Below are 15121 nucleotides of genomic sequence, written 5' to 3'. Positions count from 1 at the left end.
CTCTTTCCTTCCCACAGACTGACGGGGTACTTCTCTATGTGACCTTTGCCCCTAGAGTAGTTTGACAGTCATACACTTTATTCCTACTTTTAGAAATCGTCACCCTTAATTTTTTGCTGTTGTTGGAGTCAGCATTTCCAGTGACACTCAAGTTTTTCTACTGTTGGGAACACCAGGAAAACAAAACAAAACAAAACAAAATAAACAACAACCCACAAAAAAAAAAAAAACCCTATTTCGGACGCAGGTGCAAGGGATCAATTATAAAGTCACTTAGTACCACCATTTTAGACAAAGCCAAACAATTCCACTATACCATGTAAAACCAAAAGAAGAACTTTAATAAGCTTTTACGGCACTGCAATTACAGGAACATTAACCCATAACATGCAACAGAAATGATGATGCCTTCCGGACATAGTTAACAGATAAACTTGACGTTACAGTTAACAGCAACATAGTCTACCGAAGAAAACAAATGCAACTTATCATTTCAACTTTCAGGTTAGAAACTGTATGTTTTTACTGCAATCTCAAGTAGCGCTTAGAAAGTTTAGTCTTCCTTTTTTCTAACCTCTAAGAGAGACAATGTGATTTTTAATGCAATCGCACACAACCGTTTTCACATTGGAAGTAATCACAAGGAATCAACAGGTGTAGGTTAATCACTGGTTTCTTTCAATTGTTAATTTTGAGAGGGCTCCTGCAGTATTGTGGGTTTCAGATGGGGAAAATCATCTGACCAGGAGCAAAGAGCCGTGGACTTAGAGTGGGGGAGGGAACATGCAGCGGCACACGGGGCAAGTGCCTGACTTCTGAAGCCAGATGGACACGCACGGCTTGTGGAAATAGTGGTGGCAAGGCAACTCGGTTGCCACCTCCCCCTTCACATATTCACTACAGCAGATGGGGCAACACATTTCCTGCCCCACTGCGCTGTGATCTTCGGTGACCAGGATTTCGGGGAGAGTGTCGATGCTCTCCTTGCTCGCCGGCGGGTTGGCCACCTCCACATCCACAGCGAGAGACTCCAGGTGCGCCAGGGCGGTTTCCATCGCTTGGGCCAGGCGTTCTTCAAGCGCCATGTAGGTGAGAAACTGAGGATCCACGTAGGAGATGGCTTCGGCCACCCCCAAGCCGTCTGCGAACCCGTCAAAGAGGCTCCAATCCACTTCGAGGTCTTCGCTCACACTGGAGTCGTCTTCAAGGTTGTTGTTTCCATCCAGCATGAACACCCCGGGCTGCGGAAACTCCTGGCCCGATTCATTATCCCCCTCGCTGCTACTCTCGTTTTCGTTGTACTGGAGCCAAGGAACTTCGCCTTCTCTCGGGGATGCCTGCTCCTCTTCCCGAAGAGATGCTCCTTGGATTTCTTCAAGTTCGCCGCCGCCGCCGCCGCCGCCGCCGCCCCCACTGGCCCCCGCGCTGGGGCTGGCGCCCGCTCCGCCCCTCACTCTCACTTGCTCGGGTTCGTGCTCTTCTTTCCCCGGCAGGGTCTCCCAGCTTTCCCCACTGGACGACAGGTTTTGCTCTCGAGCGCGGTACTTGCGACGCAGAGCAGCGGCCCACTCTTTGTCGCTGTCCGAGTCTTCATCACAGTATTTGTAGTAGTCGTCGCTGTACGTCCAGAAGTCAGGGTCGGCCATGGTCCGTCGGCGTCTTGGCACCTTCTCCGGCTTCACTTGGTCCTTCCTGGCCTCCCGCTTGTCTTCGGGGTACTTCGGCTCCGAGTAGCCACTTGAACTCTCGCCTCTGGCTCTTCTTGCTAGGCCATCCGAGCGGCCTTCCGCAGTGCTGGTAGTATCCCTCCACCTGGAAGTACTATGTGGCATATCATCATCATCATCAGTATCAAAAAATATTTTTGGTTTCACGCAGTTGGGGCTCGCCACATTTCTGATTTTGGGCCTCACCACCGGCTCCTCTGCACTCTTTGGGGTGTTTTCCCCACCACCACAAATACTCACAGGAGCCCTGCTGGGACGGGCAGGTACATTCTGGCCCCGTCTCTGCCTCTCCAGGCTGTCGCCAGCGGTAGCCACCTTGCCTTCAGCAGATGTCTGAGAGGCCATGCTATTCTGCTGCAGGAACTCGGCTCTGCTAGCAGAGCGTCTTGCCGCAGGGGCCGGGTCTAACTTGTCAAGCTCCTCTCTCACATCACGCTTAAAGCTAGAGAACTGCGGGGGCACCCCAGCCAAAGACCTGGCCCCTTTCTCTGGGTCATACGGCTTATCATCTTTACACTTGCCAGCTTTCCCTCTCACTGGCGCTCGCTCAACAGGCCCAGCCCCCTCCTCCTCGCTATCATCTGCCCCAAAAGAGTCAACATGTCCATAAGCCATTCCTCTTCTGCCACCCGAGGCCCTGTACTCTCTTGGTGGGTACCTGGAGTAGTCCTCATTATCAACATCCAGGCCGGCTCCAGGGCTCTCACTGTCTTCCCAACTACGACGAGGGATGGAAAATGGCGACCGGCTCCTCTTGGTGGTTTGACTGGGGGCTGATCTGTGCATTGGGACTTCGGATGTCGTCTTTCTCTGGCCGGAAATCCTTTCCTGCTGGCTCGTGGATGGCCTGAAACTGACATAAGCATGCCTTCTTCCATACCTCCTGCCTGTATTGGACTGATACCCTCCTGCCGGCTTGGGCCATACAGGCTTGCTAGATTCCTGACCCATGGCTCTGACTTAGGAGGGTTTCCAATACAGCTGGGGCTCGAGTGGAAAGGTTCCTGCTCCCTGCACAAAGCTTTGGAGATGGGAACGTCAAATCAGTTCGTAATAAAAGAGCAGGGACATCTATTTCCACTTCAGCAGGCAGGTAACAGAAAGAATAAGGGGCCTTTACAATTAGTTTCACTTTCTTCTAAGGCCTGAGGTAGCATTCCAGTGACGGTCAGGTGTAGACCTGGAACACATTTTTAATGTTGGCAAAATGATTACAAAACTGGGCGGACAGGAGAGCCAGACTTAGGGGAGAATCTGACAGAAGGTGGTGGGGGGGTGACTGGACGCTGGGAAGGTGGGTGAAGCACTGTGGAATTATGCCAACATGGAAGCGGAGAGACTGTTGCGGTTATTTTAGGGGGTGTCTGCGTCTTTTCTGAGCCCTGCAGACAGACAGGAGAAATGCAAATTGGAATAGGATGGAAAATATAGATCCCCACGTGTTCATGAGTGCCTACGTGTCTGTCAGGAGGAGAGGGGCAGGTGAAGGGGGGCAGCCATCCTGCCGCGGAGAGATGCCTGCGTTTGTAGGGGGAGGGGGCAGGTGTGTCGGGAAGAGGCATTAGTGTCAGGCAGAATGAGACCCATTCTGGATGTGGGTAGGAAAATGACAGGTGCGGGTGGGGCTGGCTTCAGAGGAGAGGGGTGTGTGTAAGCATGACAGAAAGACAGTGTGCATGCGTGGTTGTACGTGCAGCGGCTGCAACTCTGTGGACGGACGCCTGTGTACCGTGTCTGTGGCAGACAAGGAAGGGTCTGGTGGCACCGGGCAGGGGTGGCCTATGGTCTGTGCGCGTGTGTTCGGCAAAATGGGAAGCAACAATGGAGACGTGTCAGCGTGAGCCAGTGCATCCACGAGAGGGACAGCACAGGAGAGGGGTGCGCGGGTGGCCAGTGGGCGGAACAGGGGTCAGCAATCAGAGAAATATGTGTATTCATGAAGCTGGCTACCAGGGAGGGGGCTTGGTGTCCCTGGAGAAGGATTTGTGTGAGTGTGTGCACCGCAGGGAGCAGCAGAGGACAGCTGTCTGTGCACATACGTAGCAGACAGGGAGCAGGGCTGGGAGCATTTGTGAGGGCTGGGTGAATGAGAGTGTGGGGGTGTAGACGTATGTATGTGGCATACGAAAAAGGGGCCAGCAATCAAAGGATATCCTTATGTGCGTATGTGGCAGGCAGGGGCTAAGGCAGCCCCAGAAGGGGTGTGTGAGTGTGTGTGTGCGTGCGCGCGCGTGTGTGTGTGTGTATGCACTCACCAGAGCCTACAGAGGCAGAAGGAGGGGGCTGCTTCTGGAGGTGTGTATGTGGCAGGCAGTGAGAAGCAGGGAAAGGCACTGGAGGGTGTGACAGTGTGCAAGAGGGTGTGTATGTGTGTGTGTCCATGTGTGCAAGGGGAAGGGGATGTGCCAGAACCTTGAGCATGGGGGGGGGGTGCAGGGAGGGGGCTGCATGTGTGTATGTACGTACGCCCGCGTGCGTGTGCATGCACGCGCGCGTGCCATGTGTGCATGCGTGTATGTGTAGGTCCCTGCCCACACAAGCGAGACATGGGGAGGGGGAGGGGGCCGCAATGTCATAATGAGGGACGGGGGTGGGGTGCGGGAAACGTTATCGGCTCAAACCGCAAATCCAAACCACTGGCCAGGGAAGGGGGAAAAAAGAAAGAAAAGGCGTGTGAGGGTCTAGTTTCTCCCTGGGAATAATTTGTGTTTTCCCGACAATTATTTTCCTGGGAACTATAATATATTTACCTAAAAATCTTAACAATTTACCATTCAGCAAAACAACTGCAAAATGGGGGAAGAAAGGCCGTGGAGTGCTCTGCCAAGGGACCAAGAAGGGAGGAAGGAGGAGAGGGCCCCGACCACCACTCCCCTTCTCAAACAGCGGTTAAAGCCGTTCGAGTGGGGGCCGCGCCACGCGGAAGGGGCTGGGGGACGGAGGACGGAGCCCCCAGACAGGTCGGGGGACACAGGCCTCCCTCTGCAGTCAGGTCGTGCGCCCGCCCCACCCCTTCCCGAGGAGCGAGCCTGCAAATCTGTTCGCTAGAGGACCCCGAATCCTCGCCCCCATGCCCGGCCACCTGTCCCACCGCCCCGTCTGGATGAAGCGAGGAAAGAAACAGCCTTTCACTCACCCAGTCCTGACACCCGCACGCTTGCTTTCGCGAGGTGCAGAGCTCTCGGACCTCCGACCGCCAGACCGAGCGCCCGAGCCGCGGCTCCTGGTCTCCAGCTCCTCCCCCGGCAGACAGCAACAGGGCGGGCGGCGACTGCGGCGGAGGAAGTGATTGTGGCGTCGCTGGGGCCCGCCCCCTTGATGTGGCGGGGGCGGCAGCTGTTCTCGACAAATCAGGGTGGGCCCCAAAGCATTATTTCATTTTAAATGATGAAATCGTCAAGGATACTGAAAAGGACAGCAAAAAATGTAACCAACCGCCAGCTTTAACAATGTTAAACATTTAGCCATACTCCCTCCTGTTCTGGTGGTTTTTTTAAAGATGAAATCTACACATTCTTTCTGATTAATTCCAATGCTAAAGTAATTATAATAATATATCATACCCTATGTTATGTGTTATGGTTTGTACCAGAAGTATGGAAGATGTGAAACTATATATCTAGGGTTGTAATTTTTTTTAACCTCGTAATTGAAGCAATTGAACTGTTTACAGTAGAATTTGTTGCTGTTAATTACAAAATCAAGCTTCTCTATCCAAAAGAAATGATCAGTCATGAAGCGCAATACCTGTTCACGATCTGGTAATCGTACTGCAGTTTAAAAAATACTATAGCTATACCTTTTGGATTTGTGTAATTTTACTAACTCCGAACTCTTTTTTTTTTCAATTGCACTTTACAACGTATCTTTAATATTTCCATCGAATGTAAAGACTCCCCATGTTCACGACAATAGCAAAGTTTTGTTCTTGGAAATAAAATGCATAATAGAAGAACAAGAAATATTAGGGGTCACAACATAGTAGAAATAGGATGTATGTGTAAGGAAATAATATGTGGAATGTATGTATAAAGAAATAATATGTAGAACAAAGAGAAAAATTCAATCTATCAAAAAGGGCGGAAGTGGGGCGCGAGGCAACAAGAAAGGATATTTTTTAAAAGGGCAGGAATAAATCCAAATATATCAGTATGTAGTGTGGATTCACACCTAGAAAAAAGCAGACTCTCCTTTTAAGTATTTTGTTTTTTTGAAATCTGGTTATATGCTGTTTGTATGAGTTTCACTTAAGGCAGATATAGAAATGGAAAATATATGCCAGTTAAATACTGGAAGGAAGGAAGGAGGAAGGGAGGGAGGGGAAGGAAGGAATTTTAAAAAGAAAGAAGAAAGGAGGGAATAGACATGTAGCAATGTTAATATCAGAAAAATCAAGAACTCAAAGTGAAAAATATTAACGAGAACAAAACAGGTTGTTTCATTCACAGAGAAGATGCAGTCAGTAAACTTCCTATGCCAAACAATGTGATTTCAAAGTATATGAGGCTAATATGTTAGAAATATGAAGAGAGATCAGAAAGTTTTCAATTATAGTGGGAAACTTAACCACATTTGTTATGGTATAAATGAACCAAACAGATTACAAAATAAGTAAGGATATAGACAGACTGAGCAATGCAATTAGTAAACCTAATCTCTCTCTATATATTTGTACTCAAGAAAGGATGCATTTTTATCAAAAAATTTAAAGTATTTCAAATATACAGAAAAGTAGAGCATAAAATGCACGTTTGCATGTACCTGTCATACAGATTGAGCAAATTTATTTTCTTCAGATTCTCAGATCTGAACTGATACCCTTTATCATTATGTAATGCCCAGATTTATCCCTGATAATTTGTTCTGGAATCTGCTTTGTTTGGAATTAACATAGTTACTCCAGCCTTCTTTTTATTAATGTATACCTTCCTCTATCCATTTACTTTTAATCTCTCTGTGTCTTTATATTTAAAATGGATTTCTTGTAAACAACATATACTTGGGTCTTTTCTTTTTTTTAATCCATTCTCCTCTCTTTTATAATTTCAATTATATTGCTTATTTTTACGTTTTTTAGTGGTTGCCCTTGAGTTTGCAATGTACATTTGCAAGTAATCCAAGCCCATTTTCAAGTGACACAACACTACTTCGTGGGTAGTGTAGGAACCTTGTAACAGAGTATTCCCAATTCCTCCCTCGTGTCCCTTATAACATTGTTTTCATTCATTTTGCTTATCCACAAGCCATTATCATCCATTACATTGCTGCTATTATTTTTTTGAACACACTGTTATTTGTGAGATCAGTTAAGAAGAAAAATGCAAACTTTTATTTTATTTATACTTCCATTTATTCTTTCTCAAATCCTCCATTGTTTTTAAATGTAGATACAAGTTGCTGACCTATATCATTTTTTTTCTTCCTGAAGAATTTCTTTTAATGTTTCTTCAAGGCGGATCTCAGAGTGACATCCTAACACTTTTACCATATTTTACTTATTAAAAATGAATTAGTAGGTCTAGCTCACATTCATGGGGAGGGGATTACACGAGGGCAGAAACTCCAGGAAGTGGGGCTCACTGGGCCAGGACATGGATAGGAGCATCTCAACTTCAGCAGATATTGCCAATCCATTTTCCAAAGTGGTTGTACCAATTTATTTATTTCTAGGAATTCTTTCTATATCCCAGAGATCAGATGTTGGTTATATTTGTACAGTTGCAAATATCTTCTCCTAATTGGTGTTTTCTTTAAATGTCAATATGAATTTATAAAAGTACTTAAAACAAACCACGGGGGAAAGTTTTTTAAAATCCTGAAGGAGACAAGACCTCTGTAAGTTTGACAAAACATACAGGAGCAAACAAAAGAAAAAGGCTCAATTACATAAAAACAAAATCTTCTGGCAGGCAAAAATATAGAGATAGATAAACAATTCTAAGTAAAGTAAAGCACAAATGAAAACCTGGGGAAAATATGTGCTGCTAATTTCATATATATATATGATATATAGAATGTTAGATATACTCAAATGAAATCCTATGTACATTAAAAAAAATTACAGCCTTTTCTTCTGTGTACTTGTCTCCCTCTTCTATCTGTATCACTGCTTCCCATAACCTACTTCAGTAATCTAGTATTCATTACTTCATGTTTTTCTTTATACGTGAATAATTGTATACAGACAGACATATACTTATGTGCGTATGTGTATATGTGTGTTGTGTACATGGGTTTTTGCCTGTCCTTTTTTATTAAAATGGGATCAGCTATAGATTTTTGCACTTCTTGCTGTTCTTACTAAATAATACCCCCCGAAATCAACTGGTAGGGCTTGAATTACTAATCTTCAGTGGCTGCCTAGTATTCATGTTATGGATTTGCCATAATCTATTCAGCCATCAGCCTACTGATAGATGATTATGATTCTCAGGGTGGTGGTTGTTGTTGTTGTTGTTTTTAACACGGTGAGCAATGCTGTCTTACATGTCTTTGTATTTATAGGTCCTTAGGTGCCAGGGTTTTCATTTCCATGGAATAATGTCCCGGAAGTAGGATTGCCGGGTTGAATGATGTAGTAGATGAAGCCAGATTGCTTTTTTCCCCGAGACTGGGGCCCTTCCCATTTCCATGGGCAATGTGTGGCCCTGCACCATGGCTAGCTTGACTGATCCTAGAGCACCAACTGCTGACCCATGCTGGGCCAACTAGACTCCTCTCCTAGGGATTTGAAACTCAAAAGGAGACACACAGACACTGGGAAGATTGGAGCTGAGTTATGTTCAAATCAATCAATTCTGAAAACCACCCCAGGATCTTTGAAATATGGTCTTATCTTCTGCCCAAGTTAGCCAGAGTTGAACTCTGTTGCTTGCGACCGAAAGAAACTTATGAACCCTGGTAAGACTGAGCCCTGAACCTGGTCACAAACTCAGCCTTAATCCCGGCTACACAGTCAGCTCTGATCCAGGCCACGGACTCAGTCATCACCAGAGTTGGAGATGGAGGGCCACTCCTGGCCCCAGACTTCACTGACCCCTGCTTGGCATCTTTCTGGCCATGCTCCTGGTTGCAGGAGGGGGCAGGGAAGCGAGTGGATACATTTCAGCCACATGCATCCTGAGCCTTAAAATTTAAGTCCTCTTTGTAACAGTGAATGCTGATGACTTTGGAGACAGAGGGGAATGCCTTGTGAAGAATAATTGTAAAGTCTAAGTCAGAGATGTTTGGGGACGTCTGGGTGGTAGGCAATAATGGATCCAAAGGAAACCCTGATCGGAATGGGCAGCAGGGGTTTGGCTGTGGAGACAGACAATGAGGGCAACAAACTCTGAGCCTGGCTCAAGGTAGTGGAGACAGAGCAGGGATGTGGGGTGGGGGGCCACATGTCTGAAGCTGGATGGGGCTGGGCTGAGTCTCATGCTAGAGCCTGGATGGGTCCCGATGAGACAGAGATGCTGGGCCCCAGGAGAACCTAAGAGTAGCTGCCATCCAGGGAGGTTCAAGCAGTCTGCAGCCCAGAGGCCCCCTCCTTTGTCTCTCCTAACCGTCTGGCACTGCCTGGACCAGCAGGATGGGCCCCCATGCTGTCTGGCCCTCTCCCTGCTGTCCTGACTTCCCACAGGCTCCAAAGCCACCTGCCTCCTCCTCCATCCCTCCAATCTCTCCTGCCCTTCATCCTTTCCCCTGGCTTAACTTCACATTGCGTGCCTCCCGCTGAGTTTCAGGGATTAGGACTGTCTACTGTGGGACACAGCTCCCTTCTCTTCTCCCCAGAGCCAAGAAGCTCTTGCCAAGATCTGGTCCCAGCCTCTCCCCAAGGATCTCTGGCAGAAATCAGGTAGAGATTGCTGGGAGTGGGGCCAGAGGGGCAAGCCCAGAGCGTGGGGAGGAGACTGACACTTGTCAAGCCCCTATCATCTGCCAGGTCCTTTACATACACTCGCTCATTGAATCTTTATAGCTAGCTGGTAAGGTAGCAATGCTTATGTTCCACTGGGGAAGCCAAGGCTCCGAGATTGTAAGGGATTTGTCCACGGCTACTCAGCTAGAGGTGGCAGAGCCCGGAATTTGAGGCCAGGAGCATCACCTCCAAAGCTGGCTGCTTCCAGGCCTGAGGCAGGAAGAGTGCGGTGGCCTCCGTTCCTGACTAGAAGGGAGGCCTACCAAGTGGGGCATTTCCTGGTGGAGACGTAGAGCGGCTTACTTTATCCATGGCTGAACCCCTGGCCCCAAGCTGCAAGGGTGAGCAGAGGGCTAGCTGGTAAGTGACACCAGCTAAGCCAGAGAGGCAGAGAACAGGCTCCCCTCATCCTTCCCCCTGCAGCCTCTGCTCAGGCAGCACTGGGCCACCCTCTCTCCACAGGGTTTCCCTTCGACCCTTGGTAGGTCTGTGCTTCCATCAACAGAGAGAGAAGGGAGCCAGTTGATGATACTGGGAGATGGTAGGGCAGGGCAGGGGGTGGAGATAGGCAGAGTCACAAGGCCAGAACATAGTGCACAGATGGGTGGGGCCGGACCCTGGGCGGGTCCCCCTTCCCCTCCCTGGGCCTCACTGTTCTCATCTCGGCAATGGAGAGATGGTATTAGACGGCGGCTGAAAGCAGGGAAGTGGTGTGATCATGTCATCAGGGAGAGCTTTGCTCATAGAACATGACTGGGGGGAGTGGCGAGGGCAGAAGCCAGGGTGTAAGCCTGGGAGATACATCAGTCACTGGCACAGGAGTAGCTCCTTTGGGCCCAGCCTGGGATCCAGGCCCTGCCCCTGGCTACCCTGCTCACAATAGAAGGGTGGAGGATAAGCAAATGAGGAGCTGAGGTTATGGAAAATGTACCTTTTTGAAAAGAAGAACACTAGGGGAAGTGCAAGAAGGCAAGAAAGAACTGGAAACCCTGCCGGTTACCCTGAGAGGGAGAGACAATGGCATCTCCAAAAAAACAAAAACAAAAACAAAAACCACCCCACCTTCCGACTTCTGCCGAGGCCTGAAGCCCTGGGTGGCCTCTCAGACTGGGTTCTGGTTCCAGATCTGACAGCTCTGCTTGTCGGGGGACCCTGAACAAGTCTTTCTTGGGCCTCTGGGCCTCCTGTGTTCCCACCTGCCAAATAAGAGTTTGGGCCTAAACATCTTCCAGGGCCTCTGGCAGCTTTTGTACTCCAGAAACTTCTACAAGTTAGCTCTGAGTCAAGCCCCTTGATCTTGGCCCCGCCTCAGGTACTGCCAAGTAAGTTGATCAGCTGTGGGAGTCAGAGTAACATTGGCACTTGGGGGTCATCCTAGGATCCAGTGTGAACTCACCACAGCCCAGAGGCTCGGATTCATTGGCGCCCCGCCCATCTTTCCCACATCCCCCATTCCCACCTCTTTTGTGCCTTCCCACCCCAGTTTCCACTGACCTCTCCTTGCCTGGAACATACCAGACTCCCTGTTGCTTCTGCACCACCTCCCTTGCTCTACCGTACTTGGAATGCAGCGTCCCCACCTCCTTGCTGACTAATTCCTCCTGGTCTTCGCCGAAATGTCACCTCGTCCAGGAAGTCTTTCTTCCCGGCCCCCTAGCGTACTCCTACTCTGAACCACTCTGGTAGCATCATCATGATCCTCATCACAAGAGTAATTACTTGTGCCGTGATTTTTTTTTTTTAATCAGTCTCTCCTCTCAAATTACAATAACCTCTGTGAGGGCAAGGGCCTTGTCCATCTTGTTCACAGCTCTACCTCTGGTGGCCGGTAGCCTGGGAAACGTTCAACCAACAGATATGTTTCGAAAAAAATTCCTAGCACCGACCACGTAGCCTAGATCTGCTAGGGGCCATGCACAAACATGCAGGGTCTCATTTGGCCTTTGTATCATGTGCCCCTTTCTCATTTCTTAGGGGAGGCAGTGAAGGGGCAGAGAGGTGATAGGTTTCATTGTGCCAGAAGATTCTGTGCGGGACGAGGGGCCCGGGCCGTGTGGACCTGGGCCTGGCAAGCAGGTCTGCCTGCTTCAGGCCTCCTGTTTCGCCTGCCACCACTCTTCGGAGAGAACAGCAGCTGTGGCCTCTCCTCGTGTTCCCATAGCAACCAGTGCTTACCTCCCGCTCACACTGGTTCCTAATTGCCTGATTACGCATCTTCTCCCCCGCCAGCTCCCGAGCTTCTTGAGATCAGGGTCCGTGGCGCATTGCGTGCTCCAGGCTCAGTGAGTATTAGTGAAATGAACAAAAATGAATGCATGACCATCCATACACATGGGTTTTTTAAAAGCTTTCATCCCAAACAGGGCACCTGGCAGCCTGTAGTGGCTGGGGGCCGCGGGACGAGAGGACTGGATGCTCCTCAGCTCACCTCTGCTGAGTGGTGTGGGTGGCCGCCCCCCGCCTTCTCCTCTCTCCCCTGCTGCCTGGGGAAGCTCTTTAGAAAACAGGCCAGGCAGCCTTCATGGTGGCTGGTGGCGGGAGGGGGATGCTGGAGACGGCGTGACACCCTCCCTAACGGTCCTTCTCGTGCACACGCAACGTGCTCCCTCGCCACCTCCTTGCGCGGGAAGCCATCTCAAACGGCCAGAAGCTTTGAGAATTACCAGAAGCAACTGAGTTTCATATTCACTTCTAGTGCTCGGTTCACGACCTCCCCAGTCAGCCCCTGCCCCTCTCAGTTCCCACTGTCACCACCTTAGGCCAGTTCACTGTCATCTCCCACCTGAGCCGCTCCGCTAGCCCCCTCCCCACCCCCCGCCCCTGCCTGCTTCCCTGCCCCCTCCCACTCCATCTTCCCCAGCACAGACAGAATGAAGGCCCCCAACAGAAAGCCACTCATCTTATTCCCAGCCAGTCTCACAAGGGAGGCAGCCACTAACATCGTTTCCGTTTCCGGGGGTTGACGAGAGCCTGTCCAAGGCACTGACAAGGGGCGGAGCTACCCACCAGTTCATTAGTTTAGCCCTTCAGTGTTTGTTGCCTTAAATGCTTGACTCTGGATCAGGCACTGAGCTTACCGTGGTGGGACCAACATGAGTTCTTACTCTAGTGGAGGGGACAGAAAAAAAACAAAAAAACCACCCTAGGGTAGGGTTGCACTTTGCACAGGGAGCTACGAGAATGTTCAGAGAACCAGGGAACGCTTTGCAGAGGAAGGGACATCTGAGCTGGGCTTTCTCTCAGAAACCTTCGGTGGCGAGCAACAGAAAAACCATCTCTGACTAACTGACGAGAGAAAGGAATTGGAGGGGGGGGGCGGGTAGGCTACAAGGAGCTTACACAATCAAGGAAAAGGCTAGAGAACCAGGTTGGGGTATAGACAGAAGCAAAGGTAGCGTTGGGGAGGAGCAGGGGAGGGGTAGGAAGTAGGGACGGTTTGAAGAGGGCGCTGCCGCTGAAATGGATGAAAATGATCTTGTCTTCTATTCTTATACTACCTGCTCCAGATCCAAAGTCCAAAGAGAGTGTCCAGTGACCAGACTTCGTCCTATGCCTACTCCCTGGCTAGACTGGGCTATGTCCCTTTGGCTCCCACGGTAGCAGGCAGACACATGGATTGACTATTTCGCCAGCCTTACCCCAGTGAGGCAGGCAGTTCACTGCCAAGAAGGAGGAATCTAGGAAAAGGAGAGGAATGAACGCTGCTGAGCCACAAGCCAACGCATGTCTGCTCACGGAAAAGAAGAGGAGGAGAGCGCGGCCAGAGAGAACCATGGGCAGAGCCAAAGCCTGCTGTGCTTGAGGCAGGTGGGCAGCATCGTGTGGCTGGCTGGAGTGTAAGGCGGGGGTGGGGGGAGGAGGCGAAGCCCCCAGGAGACGTGACAGGAGCAGGGAGAAGATGGGCCACAGCCTGCCCTGTGGAATGGGCCATAGGGAGCCGGCCTCCGGAGGTGGGAAGGGAGGCAGACTGGAGAGTGTTTTAGGGCCTTCCCTCTGGAGGGGTCAAGAACGGATCCGAGATGGCAAAACTGGAGATGGGAGGACCAGCAAGGAACTCCTCTGGGGCAAGAGATGGCGAGGCCTGAATTCCAGCATTGGTCATGGACGGAGAGGAAAGGACAGATTCAAGAAGAATTTAGCACCTAGGATCTATAGAAGTGTGAGGGTGCGGGAGGGAGGAAGACAGTTGGGAGAGATTTTACACTTTCCCCATGGGCTTCAGGATGCCCAGCTAACACTCAACAGCCATTCATTCAATATGTAATGCAGCCTAGTCTTCTTTGTATGTGCCAGGCTCTGTGTTAGGAGAAAGAGAGACAGAGACAGAGAAATACAGACCCAGACTTTTAATGGGCCCTCTTGTCCTCTGCTGGTAGGACCATAGACTGATTCGATTGCTGTGGAGAACATTCTGGAAAGAGGTTTCGTTGTTTTAAATACACATAGCTTGGCACCTTGACTTCCGGGAATTTATCCTAAAGACATAATTTAACCAGTGTGTATAGATAGGCATATGTAGAAGGACGTCACAACAGTCTTTATAAAGGTGAAAACCTGGAAATGACCTCAATGCCCACCAATTGATACTTGGGTAAATGAACGATGGTGCATCCTTACAGGGGCCTCCTCTGCAACCAGGAGGGAGGAACAAGAGAGAACACCCCTGTCTACCATGGCAGCCTTGCCTCTGGGCCGGATAGGCCCAGCAGAGGACAAGGGAAAAGCTTTAACTTTCAGTGACGTCTGGGGTTTCTTTCATCTGTGACACTGGACTGGATGTGTTAATCCCTGAGAGTAATTGGAGGAGGATTATTTTAATTCTCTAAAAATGGCTGAAAAAAACATGTGGCTCTTCAGGAGGTTTCACCCAAGAGGCAGAGAAGAAATAGGTCACAGAGAGACTTGACAGGGGGGAAAAAACAAGTTGTTTTCCACTTGTGGTGTTCAACCTGTTCACTAAAAGTAACAGTAACAAGGGTTATCTCTGGGGGGTTAGGATGGGAGGGAGGAGGCCTGGCTTTTATTTTATACTTTAAACACTGTGGCATTGTTGGAATGTTTTCCCGTGAAGCACACATTGCAGAAGTAAAAAGCCAGTAGCAACAATGAAGATACTTGCTTTTGTGGAGGCTCGGGGGAGGCAATGAGAAACTGCTTGGCCCTGGGAGCTTCTGAGGCTGTGCGTTCTGCACTTTTGGGCCCCAGGCCTCTATATTGTCGGGCCCGTCCTGTGCACTGAAGGACATTTAGCAGCATCCCCGGCCTCTACCCACTGGGTGCCAGGGGCGACCCCCCTCCCCAAGTTGTGACAACCAAAAGGTCTCCAGACATTGCAAACCCCCTGCCCCCCGGGGTGGGAAACACCCATGCAGAGGGAATTTCAGAATACACAGGTGTCTTCAGGGCCTCTGGGCCTGGTTGCTTCCTTAATCCCGCCTCCTCAATGGCTCTCTGCCAGGACCTCTCCAGGGCCCGGGAATCAGGAGATTTG

General features: G+C 49.8%; 1 protein-coding gene across 4 annotated transcripts; it reads right to left on the bottom strand.

The window, feature by feature from the left end:
- Positions 1-320: 320 nt before the first annotated feature.
- PJA1 (praja ring finger ubiquitin ligase 1) lies at positions 321-5023 on the bottom strand. Of its 4 annotated transcripts, XM_031030112.2 has the most exons (3): positions 4864-5012; positions 2386-2907; positions 321-1821 (listed from the first exon to the last, which is right to left on the bottom strand). In XM_031030112.2, exons 2-3 carry the CDS (start codon positions 2676-2678, stop codon positions 765-767), a joined length of 1350 nt encoding a protein of 449 aa, XP_030885972.1. In that variant the 5' UTR covers positions 2679-2907; positions 4864-5012; the 3' UTR covers positions 321-764. The 4 variants fall into 4 exon arrangements, with proteins under 4 accessions (XP_030885972.1, XP_006735269.1, XP_006735268.1 ...); XM_006735206.3 differs by having other exon boundaries at positions 321-2580; positions 4864-5023; XM_006735205.3 differs by having other exon boundaries at positions 321-2907; positions 4864-5015.
- Positions 5024-15121: the final 10098 nt, after the last annotated feature.

Source organism: Leptonychotes weddellii, chromosome X, assembly GCF_054177405.1.
Source record: "Leptonychotes weddellii isolate Sample4059 chromosome X, ASM5417740v2, whole genome shotgun sequence".
Classification (NCBI taxonomy): Eukaryota; Metazoa; Chordata; class Mammalia; order Carnivora; family Phocidae; genus Leptonychotes; species Leptonychotes weddellii.
This window is presented reverse-complemented; position numbering and strand designations above follow the sequence as displayed.